Source organism: Bison bison, unplaced genomic scaffold (assembly GCF_000754665.1).
Source record: "Bison bison bison isolate TAMUID 2011002044 unplaced genomic scaffold, Bison_UMD1.0 scf7180017864461, whole genome shotgun sequence".
Lineage (NCBI taxonomy): Eukaryota > Metazoa > Chordata > Mammalia > Artiodactyla > Bovidae > Bison > Bison bison.
In genome coordinates, this window is record NW_011495023.1 from 6,537,589 (window position 1) to 6,554,723 (window position 17,135).

Consider the following 17,135-nt stretch of genomic DNA (forward strand, 5'->3'; position numbering starts at 1 on the left):
TCTACGCAAACTTCAGTTTTAGTCACAAAGTCTCACCCGATTCTTTGTGACCTCATGGATTGTAGCCCAACAGACTTCTCTATTCATGGGGTAACCAGGCAAGAATATTGGAGTGGTTTGCCATTTCCTTTTCCAAGGGATCTTCCTGATCTGGGGATGTCCCTGATCTAGGGCTCTAACCGACATCTCCTCCATTGCAGTTATTTCTTCACTGCCAAGCCACGGTGGAAGCCCATGCTAACTGTGCTAACTTATTAACTTTAATAAGTTAATATATTAAATTAGTATGAATAGGTTCTTAGTAATTCCCATTGACTATGTTTCACTCAAGATAAATTTTTAGGACCTTCTTTCCTAGCACTTTAAACAAAAAGCTTGAAAATCTGCCTTGCCTCAGTTCAGTTCAGTCACTCAGTCGTGTCCGACTCTTTGTGACCCCATGGACTGCACCATGCCAGGCCTCCCTGTCCATCATCAACCTCCGGAGCTTACTCAAGCTCATGTCCATTGAGTCAATGATGCCATCCAACCATCTCATCCTCTGTTGTCCCCTTCTTCTCCCATCTTCAATCTTTCCTGGGCATCAGGGTCTTTTCAAATAAATCAGTTTTTCACATCAGGTGGCCAATGTATTGGAGTTTCAGCTTCAGCATCAGTCCTTCCAATGAATATTCAGGACTGATTTCCTTTAGGATGGACTGGTTGGATCTCCTTGCAGTCCAAGGGACTCTCAAGAGTCTTCTCCAACACCACAGTTCAAAATCATCAATTCTTTGGTGCTCAGCTTTCTTTATAGTCCAACTCTCATATCCATACATGATTACTGGAAAAACCATACCCTTGACTAGATGGAACTTGTTGGCAAAGTAATGTCTCTGCTTTTGAATATGCTGTCTAGGTTGGTCATAACTTTCCTTACAAGGAGTAAGCCTCTTTTAACTTCATGGCTGCAGTCACCATCTACAGTGATTTTGGAGCCCAGAAAAATAAAGTCTGACACTGTTTCTATTGTTTCCTTATCTATTTGCCATGAAGTGATGGGCCCAGATGCCATGATCTTTGTTTTCTGAATGTCGAGTTTTTGTTTGTTTGTTTTTTGTGTGTTTTTTTTAATTTTATTTTATTTTTAAACTTTACAAAATTGTATTAGTTTTGCCAAATATCAAAATGAATCCGCCACAGGTATACATGTGTTCCCCATCCTGAACCCTCCTCCCTCCTCCCTCCCCATACCATTCCTCTGGGTTGTCCCAGTGCACCAGCCCCAAGCATCCAGCCAACTTTTTCACTCTCCTCTTTCACTTTCATCAAGAGGCTCTTTAGTTCTTCTTCGCTTTCTGCCATGAGCGTGGTGCCATCTGCATATCTGAGGTTATTGATATTTCTCCCGGTAATCTTGATTCCAGCTTGTGCTTCTTCCAGTCCAGCTTTTCTCATGATGTGCTCTGCATATAAGTTAAATAAGCAGGGTGACAATATACAGCCTTGACATACTCCTTTCCCTATTTGGAACCAGTCTGTTGTTCCATGTCCAGTTCTAACTGTTGCTTCCTGACCTGAATACAGGTTTATCAAGAGGCAGGTCAGGTGGTCTGGTATTCCCATCTCTTTCAGAATTTTCCACAGTTTGTTGTGGTCCACACAGTCAAAGGCTTTGGCATAGTCAATAAAGCAGAAATAGATGTTTTTCTGGAACTCTCTTGCTTTTTCGATGTTGGCAAAAAAGCCAACCCAAAAGATGTTGGCAATTTTATCTCTGGTTCCTCTGCTTTTTCTAAAACCAGCTTGAACATCTGGAAGTTCACGGTTCATGTACTGTTGAAGCCTCGCTTGGAGAATTTTGAGCATTACTTTGCTAGAGTGTGAGATGAGTGCAATTGTGCGGTAGTTTGAGCATTCTTTGGTATTGCCTTTCTTGGGGACTGGAATGAAAACTGAACTTTTCCAGTCCTGTGGCCACTGCTAAGTTTTCCAAATTTGCTGGCATATTAAGTGTAGCACTTCCACAGCATCATCTTTTAGGATTTGAAAAGGCTCAACTGGAATTCCATCACCTCCACTAGTTTTGTTCATGGTGATGCTTCCTAATGCACATTTGACTTTGTATTCCAGGATGTCTGGCTCTAGGTGAGTGATCATACCCTCGTGATTATCTGGGTCGTGAAGATCTTTTTTTGTATGGTTCTCTGTATTCTTGCTACCTCTTCTTAATCTCTTCTGCTTCTGTTAGGTCCATACCATTTCTGTCCTTCATTGTGCCCATCTTTGCATGAAATGTTCGCTTGGTATCTCTAATTTTCTTGAAGAGATCACTAGTCTTTCCCATTCTATCGTTTTCCTCTATTTCTTTGCATTGATCACTGAGGAAGGCTTTCTGATCTCTCCTTGCTATTCTTTGGAACTCTGCATTCAAATGGGTATATCTTTCCTTTTCTCCTTTGCTTTTCTCTTCTCTTCACAGATATTTGTAAGACCTCCTCAGACAGCCATTTTGCCTTTTTGCATTTCTTTTTCTTGAGGATGGTCTTTATCCCTGTCTCCTATATAATGTCACAAACCTCTGTCCATAGTTCATCAAGCATTCTGTCTATCAGATCTAATCCCTGGAATCTACTTGTCACTTCCACTGTATAATCGTAAGGGATTTGACTTAGGTCATACCTGAATGGTCTAGTGGTTTCCCCCACTTTCTTCAATTTAAATCTGAATTTGGCAATAAGGAATTCATAATCTGAGCCACAGTCAGCTCCCAGTCTTGTTTTTGCTGACGATACAGAGCTTCTCCTTCTTTGGCTCAAAGAATATAATCAATCTGATTTCGATATTGACCATCTGGTGATGTCCATGTGTAGAGTCTTCTCTTGTGTTGTTGGAAGACAGTGTTTGCTATGACCACTGTGTTCTCTTGGCAAAACTCTATTATGCTTTGCCCTGCTTCATTCTATACAGCAAGGCCAAATTTGCCTGTTACTCCAGGTGTTTCTTGGCTTCCTATTTTTGCATTCCAGTCCCCTATAATGAAAAGGACATCTTTTTTGGGTGTTAGTTCTAGAAGGTCTTGTAGGTCTTCATAGAACCGTTCAACTTCAGCTTCTTCAGCATTACTGATAGAGGCATAGACTTGAATTACTGTGATATTGAATGGTTTGCCTTGGAAACGAATAGAGATCATTCTGTCATTTTTGAGATTGCATCCCAGTACTGCAATTCAGACTCTTTTGTTGACTATGATGGCTACTCCATTTCTTCTAAGGGATTCCTGCCCACAGTAGTAGATATAATGGTCATCTGAGTTAAATTCACCCATTCCAGTTCATTTTAGTTCGTTGATTCCTAAAACGTTGACATTTACTCTTGCCCTCTCCTGTCTGACCACTTCCAATTTGTGTTGATTCATGGACCTAACATTCCAGGTTCCTATGCAATATTGCTCTTTACAGCAACAGACTTTACTTCCATCACCTGTCACATCCACAACGGGGTGTTGTTTTTGCTTTGGCTCCATCTCTTCATTCTTTCTGGACTTATTTCTCCACTAATCTCCAGTAGTATATTGGGTACCTACCAACCTGGGGAGTTCATCTTTCAATGTCCTATCTTATTGCCTTTTCATACTGTTCATGCTGAACTGAAGTGGTTTGCCATTCCCTTCTCCAGTGGACCACATTTTGACTGGTTCCTCTGCCTTTTCTAAATGCAGCTTGAACATCTGGAAGTTCTTGGTTCATGTACTGTTGAAGCCTCGCTTGGAGAATTTTGAGCATTACTTTGCTAGCGTGTGAGATGAGTGCAGTTGAGCAGTAGTTTGAGCATTCTTTGGCATTGCCTTTCTTTGGGACTGGAATGAAAACTGATCTTTTCCAGTCCTGTGGCCACTACTGAGTTTTCCAAATTTGTTGGCATATTAAGTGCAGCACTTTCACAGCATCATCTTTTAGGACTTGAAACAGCTCAACTGGAATTCCATCACCTCCACTAGCTTTGTTCATAGTAATACTTCCTAAGGCCCACTTGACTTTGGACTCTAGGATGCCTGGCTTTAGGTGAGTGATCACACCATCATGATTATCTGGGTCATGAAGATCTTTTTTGTATAGTTCTTCTGTGTATTCTTGCCACCTGTTCTTAACATCCTCTGCTTCTGTTAGGTCCATTCCATTTCTGTCCTTTATTGTGCCCATTTTTGCATGAAACGTTCCCTCAGTATCCCTAATTTTCTTGAAGAGATCTCTAGTCTTTCCCATTCTATTGTTTCCCTCTATTTCTTTGCATTGATCATTGATCACTTAGGAAGATTTTCATGGCTCTCCTTGCTATTCTTTGGAACTCTGCATTCAGATGGGTATATCTCTCCTTTTCTCCTTTGCCTTTAGCTTCTCTTCTTTTCTCAGCTATTTTTAAGGCCTCCTCAGACAACCATTTTTCCTTTTTGCATTTCTTTTCTTGGGGATGGTCTTGAACACTGCCTCCTGTACAATGTCACGGACTTCCGTCCACAGTTCTTCAGGCACTCTGTCTGTCACATACAACCCCTTGAGTCTGTTTGTCACTTCTACTGTATAATTGTAAGGGATTTACCTCAGATAATACATTTTAGGGCTAAGAACAATTTCCCACATCATTGAGGTATTTCTGATTCTATGTTTGGATGTTCCAGTGGCTGCTCGAGACAAAAAGTTTTGGGTATTATCTTTTATTTAAGCTGCCAGGCTTAGTGATTGTGATGAGCAAGATGTTAAACTTTGTAGCCAAACAGACCCACAGTTAGGGTGTTGAACACTCCCTCTGTGTGAACTCAGGGTGCCCCCCAGTGAGGCTGGAGAGATGGAACAAGGGCCAGGTGCGGATGTCCTCAGTGAATGTGGGAGAGTGACCTGAAGGTTGACAGATGGCAGGACAGAGGACCAGGTTCCAGGCACTGTAGGCATGGGCAACCTGAGAGCCTCAAAGCAGGGGTTTGTTTGTGGTAGAAAGAGTTCCAGAGGGGACATCAGAAGAGCCTATGTAGAAGGGAATCCAGGGGAAGAAGGGAGAACCTGGGTACCGTGAAACTGGACTGTGGGAGACATGGGTGAATGGAAATTAATCTCTGTTTCCTTCTGATTTTCCTTTTGCATTTTCTCACACTCTTTAGAAACTGCCCTCCCACCTGCGCTGTGCTCAGGGGAACCCAACACAGTCTTTTATTGTTGTTATTTACAGCAGAGCAAGACAAAGGGGTAGGATGTATCCAATGGGATAAAACAGAGACCCATGTGTGGACTCTCTGTAGGCTGGAAGATATTCTTTCTAGAGCTCTTCTCTGTCCAAACACTGGAGGGCTCCAGGTTTCACATATCAAGGCAAAATTTTCCTTTACAGATAATGTCTGCGATTTAATCCCATCACTGTTACCGTAATGTGAACAAAAGCAACTTAACATTCACATGCTTTGCTATCTCCATCTATAAACCGTGGAATAGGAGACTGACAACATTCCCAACTGGTAGGGAGTCTGGTGAAACAAAGTCATTACAAACACTTTTATGTCATGTGTGATAAAACAGAATTAGAATTCCATTTCTCCAGCATTTAAAAACAACATGTAATAAAGTCAATGCACCATTTTACAATGACTAATAAAATCTAATTTAAATACAAACTTTAGTAATTTATAAAATTGAGAGAGATGCCAAGGACCTACTTTTTTTCTACTTCAGTTCAAATACACTAACAGTGCTTCCTTGTTCTCTCCTAATTGTTGATAGTCATTAAAAGCCAAGCCAAGTTATGACCTACATAAAAAACATACAATTTTTATAGTGTCCAGAGTTGATTTTTAAACTCCATCATCTTGGTAGTGTGTCTAAGGAGGCATTTATACAAGGACTATTCTCTCCTTCATCTGCTTTGTAACTCTGAGATCTTTGTTTTTCCAGTGGAATTTAGGATGCTTCACTTTTTTAACCTTGCAGCAGCCATCAAATGAAAGAAAAACATTCAACACCTAATTTTTTTAAAGAATAATTTATTTCATTTTTTGGCTATGGTGGGTCTTTGTTGCCACATGTGGGCTTTCTCTAGTTACTCTTCGTTTTTGGTTCTCAGGCTTCTCATTGCAGCAGCTCCTCTTGTTGCAGAGCACAGGCTTTAAGTACCCAGGCTTTAGTAGGTGCAGCTCTCAGGCTGTCAGGCACAGACTCAGTAGTTGTGGCACATGGATTTAGTTGCTCCATGGCATATAGGATGTTCCAGGACCAGGGGTTAAACCGGTGTCCCTTGCATTGCAAGATGGATTCTTAACCACTGGACCACCAGGGAAGCCCCCTAATTTTTTTCTGAGGTAGAACTTCCTTTTTTGTACTTGAGTATAAATTGTACTTCTATGACTTGCTGAAGGTTGTCTCCAGTTTCCATTGCAGAGTTGTCCCTATAATGAGCCCTGGAAACATCTTGCCTCAGATTGCCTGGGACCAGAAGCCAATCAAGCAGGCAAAGGCGAATCCAGTTACGTGATCACTTTCCATATACAATGTTTTGATGCTTTGTTTTACTTTAAAACATTCCAATTCCAAATGCCTCTGGACTTGTGAGCAAAATCAAAATAAATACACACACTGATGCAGAACAGAGGGCAACCTCTCTCACACTCAGATATAACAAAACTCAATCAGACTCAGCTGTCTGCATGGCAAAGGCCCTAAAAAGGGCTCTGCACAGAGCTTTTGAGGTTGAGAAACCCAGGGCTATGTAGAATAATTTGCTCTTATTTTTTTTCCCCATGGTTCTGATTTTTAAGTGTAGGGGATTACCCATTGCCTGCAGCTCATTAATCATGGTAGCTTTTGATTATGAAAAGTGCAATCCAAAAGATAGTAGTCTGAGGACTTGGCAGAGAAGTTCTATGCCCATACCCGAGATGTGCCAGAACACCCCGCACTCTGCCAACAGTGATTACACTTGGCATTAATTGAAGATGCTGAGAGCTATAAGCCTTCCTGAGTTTAGCCACCTGGAGCAGATTAAAATCTGGGTCCTGTCGGTGAGGAGGTTTGAGGGATTGGGAATACAAGGCTGTTTTAATCTTTTCCAAGTCAGGCTGTTTAGAAATATCCATACATCAAATGTTCATGGATCTCATACAATTTCCTTCTCAGGGGAGAATTCAATCACCAGTAACACGAAGCGGGATTAACTTGTAGAGAGCCATCTGGAGAGAGAGGATTCACCTTCCCCTATAAATATGCTCAGAAATTTGCCACCATGGTTCTGAAGAAGTTGCTGAAGTTGCTCAAAGGTACAAGGTACAAATGATATTTTCTCTGAAAACCTTGTTCAGTTGACCCAGTGAAATTAAAATGCAACTGAAGGAAAATCTAGTCCTTCCTTTGTGTTTTAATATTCCTCTGCTACAGGAGGGTGGTGTCAGGGTTTCATGGATCGACCTGAGTTCTTGCAAAGATGTGATAAAAAGCCAGTGGAAACTGTCCTGAAACTATATTGCATAGATAAAGAGAAAGGCTCATGAAATGGAACAGTGAGTAGAGGGAGAGACTAACAGAGAAATTACTATGAGTCAGAATTCAGCTCTCAGGATCACGCTAGTGTGTCAGATAAGGGCTGACTCCCTTGAAGAACACAGAAACAACTGTATGTCTTCCTTTTGGATTGGTCCCTTGATCATTATGTAGTGTCCTTCCTTATCTCTTGTAATATTCTTTATTTTAAGGTCTATTTTGTCTGATAAGAGGATTGCTACTCCAGCTTTCTTTTGCTTCCCATTTGCATGCAATATATTTTTCCATCTTCTAACTTTCAGTCTATATGTGTCTTTAGGTTTGAGGTGGGTTTCTTGTATACAGGGAGATAAGAATTCTATCAAACATTTAGAGAAGAGCTAATGCCTATCTTTCTAAAACTCTTTCAAAAAATCGCAGAGGAAGGAATACTTCCAAACTCATTCTATGAGGCCACCATCACCCTGACACCAAAACCAGACAAAGACAACACAAAAAAAGAAAACTACAGGCCAATATCACTGATGAACATAGATGCAAAAATCCTCAACAAAATTTTAGCAAACAGAATTCAGCAGCACATCAAAAAGCTCATACACCATAATCAACTTGGGTTTATTCCAGGGATGCAAGAATTCTTCAATATACGGAAATCAATCAATGTGATACACCGTATTAACAAATTGAAAGATAAAAGTCATATGATAATCTCAATAGATGCAGAAAAAACCTTTGAAAAAATTCAGCACCCATTTATGATTAAAAGTCTTCAAAAAATGGGCATAGAAGGAACCTACCTCAACATAGTAAAGGCCGTATACAATAAGCCTACAGCAAACATTCTCAATGGTGAAAAACTGAAAGCATTGTCCCTAAGATCAGGAACAAGACAAGGGTGTCCACTTTCACCACTATTATTCAACATAGTTCTGGAAGTCCTAGCTACAGGACTCAGAGAAGAAAAAGAAATAAAAGGAATCCAAATTAGAAAAGAAGTAAAGCTCTCACTGTTTGCAGATGACATGATACTGTACATAGGAAACCCTAAAGATAGTATTAGAAAATTACTAGAGCTAATCAGTGAATTTAGCAATCAATACACAGAAATCACTTGCATTTCTATATACTAACAATGAAAAATCAGAAAGAGAAATTAAAGAATCAATCCCATTCACTACTGCAACAAAAAGAATAAAATATCTAGGAATAAACTTACCTAAGGAGACAAAAGAACTATACACAGAAAATTATAAGACACTAATGAAAGAAATCAAAGACAACATAAATAGATGGATAGATATTCCATGTTCCTGGGTGGGAAGAATCAATATTGTGAAAATGACTATACTACCAAACTCAATCTACAGAGTCAATGTGATCCCTATCAAATTACCAATGGCATTTTTCACAGAACTAGAACAAAAAATTTCACAATTCATATGGAAACACAAAAGACCCCAAGTAGCCAAAGCAGTCTTGAGAAAGAAGAATGGAGCTGGATGAATCAACCTTTCTGACTTCAGATTATATCACAAAGCTACAGTCATCAAGACAGTATGATACTGGCACAAGAACAGAAATATAGATCAATGGAACAAGATAGAGAGCTCAGAAATAAACCCATGCAACTATGGGTACCTTATTTTTGACAAAGGAGGCAAGAATATTCAATGGGGCAAAGACAGCCTCTTCAATAAATGGTGTTGGAAAAATTGGACAGCTACATGTAAAAGAATGAAATTAGAACACTTCCTAACACCATACACAAAGATAAACTCAAAATGGATTAAAAACATAAATGTAAGGCCAGAAACTATAAAACTCTTAGAGGAAAACATAGGCAGAATGCTTGATAACATAAATCAAAGCAAGATCCTCTATGACCTACCTCCTAGAGTAATGGAAATAAAAGCAAAAGTAAACAAGTGGGACCTGATTAAACTTAAAAGCTTTTGCACAGCAAAGGAAACCATAAGCAAGGTGAAAAGACAGACCTCAGAATGGGAGAAAATAATAGCAAATGAAACAACTGATAAAGGATTAATTTCCAAAATATACAAGCACCTCATTCAACTCAATACCAGAAAAACAAACAATCCAAGCAAAAAGTGGGAAAAAGACCTAAACAGACATTTCTCCAAAGAAGATATACAGATGGTGAATAAACACATGAAAAGATGCTCAACATTGCTCATTATTAGAGAAATGCAAATCAAAACTACAATGAGATATCACCTCACACCAGTCAGAATGGCCCTCAACAAAAAGTCTACAAACAATAAATGCTGGAGAGGGTGTGGAGAAAAGGGAACATGCTTGCACTGTTGGTGGGAATGTAAATTGACACAGCCACTATGGAAGATGGTATGGAGATTCCTTAAAAAACTAGGAATAAAACCACCATATGACCCGGCAATCCCACTCCTAGGCATATACCCTGAGGAAACCAAAATTGAAAAGGACACATGTATCCCATTGTTCATTGCAGCACTATTTACAATAGCTAGAACACAGAAGCAACCTAGATGTCCACTGGCAGATGCATGGATAAAGAAGTTGTGGTACATACACACAATGGTGTTCCATAACTCAGCCATAAAAAGGAACTCATTTGAGCCAGTTCCAAGGAGGTGGATGAACCTAGGATCTATTCTACAGAGTGAAGTAAGTCAGAAAGAGAAAGATAAATATCATATTCTAATGCATATATATGGAATCTAGAAAAATGGTACTGAAGAATTTATTCACAGGATAGCAATGGAAAAACAGACATAGAGAATAGATTTAGGGACATGAGCAGAGGGGAGGAGAGGGTGAGATGTATGGAAAGAGTAACATGGAAACTTACATTACCATATGTAAAATAGATAGCCAATGGGAATTTGCTATATGGCTCAGGAAACTCAAACAGGGGCTCTGTATCAACCTAGAGGGCTGGGATGGGAGGGAGATGGGAAGGAGGCTCAAGAGGGAGAGGATGTATGTATACCTATGGCTGATTCATGTTGAGGTGTGACAGAAAACAATTATCCTTTGATTAAAAATAAATTAATTTTTTAAAAAAAGAACACAGAAACAAATTTAGACTAGTCTTAGAAAGCAGAGGACCCAAAGGAGTATGAGGCAGAGAAAGCCTTCACATTTTAATGGAAGAAAATGAATTAGCATAATCTGGGGATAGAGAGAAGATGGCCCAGGAGGTCAAAGACCAACCTCAAGTTCCCTGGGCCAACCCAGGTCATCTGAAATGATGCTAGTCTTCAGAGCAGAAATATGTCAGTCTTCTGGAAGAAGAACTGAACCTCAATAAAAAAAAGTAAATGCCAGCCATACCAATTTGACCTGCAAACTGCTGTAATATGGAGGCAGAGTCAGATCAATCAGGAAAATAACAGATTATTTAAAAATAGGTTTTATTAAATATTTAACATCTTCACTATTAAAATTATAGACAAACTAGACACATGGTATTGTCTTCAATTTGTAAGTCAACTATGATATAAACAATACTGAAGCCATTAAAATGAATATACATTGATTGATTGTGAACAATATCCATAAGCCTCTAAACTCATTTGGTGGCATAAATTTGATATTTAGACTATGCTGTGGCACAATGAGAAAAGAAACTTATAAAGTCAACTCAGTTTTGAATATAGATGTGAAAATCCTTAACTAAATATTGGCAAACTGTCTAAAAATGTGTAAAAAAAATATTAGTTGGCCAAAAAGTTCATTTGGGTTCTTCTGCAAGATGTTATGGAAAAACCGAAATGAACTTTTTGGCCAGTTCAATATATGACTAAACTGGGTTGATCTCAAGATTTCAGTGATGGCTTAACATTAGGAGGAAGTTTATTGATGTAATGATCTACATTAACATAGTAAAAGAGAAAGGCCATATCACTAGATACTGGAAAACCAGTAAATAAAATTCAACACTCACTGAAGCAAAATCTCTTAGTAAACTAAGAACAGAAGGGAATATCTAAATCTTAGTAAAGTTTACCAAAAATCTACAAAACATATCATGTGCATTGGAGAAACGTTAGAAGCATTTTCTTTAGAGTCAGGAACAAAACAAAGGTGCCTGCTTTCACTACATCTATTCCATGTTTATTGGAAGTCCAAGCCAGCTCAATAAGAAATAAAAGATACAAGAAAGAAAGAAAGATGGAAAGAAAGAAAGATGATCTAACAATAAGATTGTTTTCATGGACAATTCAAGAAACTCTTCAAGAAAAACTGTGGAATATAAGAAGAGAATTTGTCAAGATAACTAGATAAAATAACAACGTATTAGAATTGCATTCAAAATCACAAACAACAAATAATTAGAAATTAGAATATGAAATGAAACACAAAATAGCAACAGAAGTTACCAATGTTCTATGAATAAATCTAACAAAAGATGGGAAAGTCCTTTATCAATAAACTTTATCAACTCCCTCATCAATAAAATAAACCTATAAAAAATATAAAGTAAAACCTAAATAAATGAGCCATATTACTTTAATATATACTATCAAAAATAGCAGTTGTCTGCCCTTTAACTTGTAAATTCAATGCAATTTCAATGAACACTTCAATAACATTGTTTTTATACAACTAAATTTCATGTGAAAGGTAATCATATATTTCATTTGGATGAATGAAGAGCCAAGAAGAGCTTTTGAAGAAGGGAGACATATATTCACTAGATAGTAAGGTTTAACATAAAATTATAGGGTTAAAACAGTGAGTATTGGCATAGAAAAAGACAAATAGGATAATGGAACAGAATAGACTGTTTAATAAGTGGATGTTTAATAAAATGGTTCTGACAATTATCTCTCCATACAGAAAAAGACAAAATTAGATCCTTACCTCACACTAGACACAAAAATTAATTTCAGGTGGACTTAAATATGAAAACAAAACTGTAAGCTTTAGAAGATAAGAGAATATCATTATTACGTAAGAGCTGTTAAAAGAAATAAAATAGATTTTAAAAATCCATACAAGTAATTAAAAGACACTTGCTCCTTGGAAGAAAAGCTATGACAAACCTAGACAGCATATTAAAAAGCAAAGACATTACTTTGCCTGCAAAGGTCTGTATAGTCACAGGTATGGTTTTTCCAGTAGTCGTGTATGGATGTGACAGTTGGACCATAAAGAAGGCTGAGCACCAAAGAACTGATGTTTTTGAACTGTGGTGTTGGAGAAGACTCTTGAGAGTCCTTTGGACTGCAAGGAGATCAAACCAGTCAGTCCTAAAGGAAATCATTGACTATTCATTGGAAAGACTGATGCTGAAGCTGAAGCTCCAACACTTTGGCCACCTGATGTGAAGAATGGACTCACTGGAAAATACCCTGATGCTGTGAAGAAGAGAAAGCAGGAGAAGAGGATGAGGATGAGAAGAGGACGGCAGAGGATGAGATGGTTGGATGGCATCACTGACTCAAATGACATGAGTTTGAGCAAGTTCTGGGAGTTGGTGATGGACAGGGAAGCCTGGCGTGCTGCAGTCCATGGGGTTGCAAAGAGTTGGACACGACTGAGCGACTGAACTGACTGACTGATACAGGTAAAATGTTAAAACAAAATATTGAGTAAGAAAAGTAAGTTGGAAAAGAATGAATACATTTTGATAATAGTAGTATGTACTGTTTGTGTAAAATTATGTATGCACATGTATGGGAACAAATGCAATAGAAGAACATAAGCAAATTCTAAAGGTAGATACTCCAGTACTGTTGCCTGGAAAATCCCATGGATGGAGGAGCCTGGTAGGCTGCAGTCCATGGTCGCTAAGAGTCGGACACGACTGAGCGACTTCACTTTCACTTTCCACTTTCATGCATTGGAGAAGGAAATGGCAACCCACTCCAGTAGTTCTTTGCCTGGAGAATCCCATGGAGGGAGGAGCCTGGTAGGCTATAGTCCATGGGGTCGCAAAGAGTCGGACACAACTAAGCGACTTCACTTTCAAGCATCTAAAAAGATTCTCAACCCCGTTAACAATCAGGGAAATGAAAATTGAAACCTGATTTTGAAATTGAAAATGATTTCACACCCATCATATTGGCAAAAATTAGTAAATCTCATAACATCAAATATTGGTGAAGATGTAGGGAAATGGATTCATACAAATTATAGGTACCACCACTTTGGAGAGCAATTATTGAAGTCCTAGGAAAGCGGAGGAGAAGGCGATGGCACCCCACTCCAGTACCCTTGCCTGGAAAGTCCCATGGATGGAGGAGCCTAGTAGGCTGCAGTCCATGGGGTTGCGAAGAATTGGACACGACTGAGCGACTTCACTTTCACTTTCCACTTTCATGCATCGGAGAAGGAAATGGCAACCCACTCCAGTGTTCTTGCCTGGAGAATCCCATGGACGGGGAGGCCTGGTGGGCTGCAGTCCATGGGGTCGCACAGAGTCGGACATGACTGGAGCAACTTAGCAGCAGCAGCAGCAGCAAAGGTAGATAACTTGACTACTTAAAACTTAAAACTTCTATATAAAAGATATAGTAAAAGATAAAGTAAAAATTAAATTCACATAATGGGAGAAAATAATTAAAACCCATATAATCATCAAATAATTGATATACTTAATAACAAAGAATTCCAACATGGCTGTAACTAACAATCTAAAAGAAAAAGAGACAAGAATGTAGACAATTCACAAAAATTGTGAATTGGTAACTATTAAAGCATCTGCCCGCAATGCGGGAGATCCGGATTCAATCCCTGGGTCGGGAAGATCCCCTGGAGAAGGAAATGGCAACCCACTCCAGTACTCTTGCCTGGAGAATCCCATGGAGGGAGGAGCCTGGTAGGCTATAGTCCATGGGGTCGCAAAGAGTCGGACACAACTAAGCGACTTCACTTTCACTTTCCACTTTCATGCATCGGAGAAGGAAATGGCAACCCACTCCAGTGTTCTTGCCTGGAGAATCCCAGGGATGGGGGAGCCTGGTGGGCTGCTGTCTATGGGGTCGCATAGAGTCAGACACGACTGAAGCGACTTAGCAGCAGCAGCAGGAAAGCAGAAGATGCGTTAATCTCTGATCCAGTAGTTCTAGATGTCTTTTCTAAAGTAATCTTGGGTGAACAAAGAGGTTTGTACAGAGTCATTCATTTGTAACATGGTAGTTTGGTTTGCAATAGCAAAGAATGAAAACATCTACTGTCTCTAAGTAGGATAATGGATATCCTCTGCTTTGTCAGTACAATGCATTCTATACAGCATTTAAATGAATGAAGTAGATCTGTATCTGTCTGTGTCTTCCACAATAAATCTTGAAAAACCAAAATATTGAATGATAAAATCAAGTTGTAAATACATACTGACAGATTTTAGAACACATTCCTTGGAAGGAAGGCTATGACAAACTTAGACAGCATATTAAAAAGCAAAGACATTACTTCACCTGCAAAGGTCTGTATAGTCACAGCTATGATTTTTCCAGTAGTCATGTATGGATGTGACAGTTGGACCATAAAGAAGGCTGAGCGCCAAAGAATTGATGCTTTTAAACTTTTTTTTTTTTAAGTTCTTGTAGGGCTTCCCTGGTGGCTCAGACAGTAAAGAATCTGCCTGCAATGTGGGAAACCTGGGTTCAATCCCTGGGTCAGGAAGATCCCTTGGAGAAGGAAATGGCAACCTACTTCAGTATTCTTGCCTGGAAAATCCCATGGATGGAGGAACCTGGCAGGCTACAGTCCATGGGGTTGCAAAGAGTCGGACACGACTGAGTGACTTCACTTTATGAAAAGCATAAATATAAACATCTATGCAAAAATCAGGTGCTTCCCCTTACAGAATTCTTTCCTTGGGATTTACTCCCCAAAGCAGATTTGCCACATGGAAGGATATGATGAATTCTATAATGTTGTAGATTTCTTTCCAGAAAAATTATGCCTCTAAATAGAGGCAACACATGGGTATACCTGAGTTTCCAAAACACTGTTAATTTTTTTTAATCTATTATTTAATATATAGGAAGTAGTGTATTGAGCTCTTCCAATTTGTAACTCTTTTAACTATTAGGGAAGCTAAACATTTTCCCAAGTGTTTTTTCACTATTTGTATTTTCTCCTGTGCAAACCATCTGTTCATATCCCTTAGCCATCTGTCCAATCAGAGCTGAGTATTGTCCACATAGATAATATTAATTTTCCTTACATTCATAACAGTAAATCTTTGTAGATTATTATATCACTCCCCTTATTGTTTTCCTATTATTTTTCCAATTTGGGACTGTGATGGTTAATTAAATGGGTCAATTTGACTGTCCAGCAGATTTTCAGGCAACGGGTTAAATATAATTTAGATGTATCTGTGAGGGTGTTTCTGGAAGACAGGAGCCTTGGTGGAGTCTGTAAGACTGGTGGGCCTCCCTAGAATGGAAGGTGAAACAACCACTTTGGAAAACATTTTAGTAGTTTTTAAAAGTTACACTTATCTTATGACCTAGTCATTCCATTCCCAGTTATTTACCCAAGAGAAAGGAAATCACATGTTTATACAAATGAGACAGGCTGGGACCTGGGACTCCGATCGCTTTGCTATAGTGCTTGCATCTGGACAAATGTCTCCTCCAGCAACAAAATACAAAGAAACTATAAGGGACTAAAAAATAAGTGCATGCAATTGGCACAAATTATGAACAACAAGGTACAAAAAGACCAAAAACACAACTGCCATTGCTGAGGAGCCAGGAGCAAACCAGGGTACTGCGCACACACCCTGCACACAGCACCATCAAGAGGGTGGGCAAACCACCCAAAGAACCCCTCCCCCATGACCCCTGGACCCGCCCCTACCCTCACTCCATATAAGGAAGCAGCTCACCCCTGCTCAGGGAGGGATCAAGGGTACCTGTTACTTGTTTTCACTCTCTCCTGTTGCAGCACAAGTCCCAGTTAAGCCTTGTCTGAATTTCTTATCTGGCCTCTTTATCAATTTCTAGTCCAAGAACTGTGGTCGGTAACACAAAGATTTGTACAGAAATGTTCCCAGCAGTTTCATCTCTAATAAGGAAAAATTGTTAACTATATACATATCTATCAACAAGTGACTAGATAAATACATGTGATACAGCTACAAATGGAATAGTACTCAGCACTAACAAGGAATGAACGGTTGCTACATGCAAAAACTGGAAGGAGTGTCAAGACATTTATTCTGCATGAAAGAAACCAGACCCCCCCCCCTCGCAAAAAAAAAAAAAGGTTCCATTTATAAGCAATTCTAGAAAACGCAAACCAACTAAAACAGATTAGTGGGCTGGGGGTGGGGAGCAGAGTGGGAATGCACGCAGCTAGGTGGGACCAGAGGAGGAGCAGCAGGGGTGCAGGGAAGGGTGTGGGGGAGGCACGCAGGGAGGTGGGGGGTGGTACCTGAGTAGAGGGTACCAGAGAAGGCCAAGGGGAGGCAGGTAGGGACAGGAGCAGAGAGGGATTAGGAGGAGGGATGGAGGAAGGGGAGGAGTGCGGGGACAGGAGTTCAGGAAGGTTAAAAATAGGCGGAGCTTCGCGGTGGCTGTAGTGCCGAAAGGAGTGGAAAGGAGGAGGCGGAGCCGAGTCTCGAAGACGGGGGCGGGTTCTACGCGAGTGGGCGGGGCCGTGGCGTGGGCTCCGCCC

The 17,135-nt window shown here is 39.7% G+C and overlaps 1 protein-coding gene across 1 annotated transcript in view; it reads left to right on the top strand.

The window, feature by feature from the left end:
• The first annotated feature begins 7,242 nt into the window (after positions 1-7,242).
• The window catches only part of MSRB2 (methionine sulfoxide reductase B2), a 34,522-nt gene continuing 24,629 nt past the window's right edge, over positions 7,243-17,135 (top strand). Inside the window, exon 1 of the mRNA XM_010860061.1 lies at positions 7,243-7,276. Coding sequence (XP_010858363.1) covers positions 7,243-7,276 — 34 coding nt within the window. The remainder of the gene's footprint in view (positions 7,277-17,135) is intronic.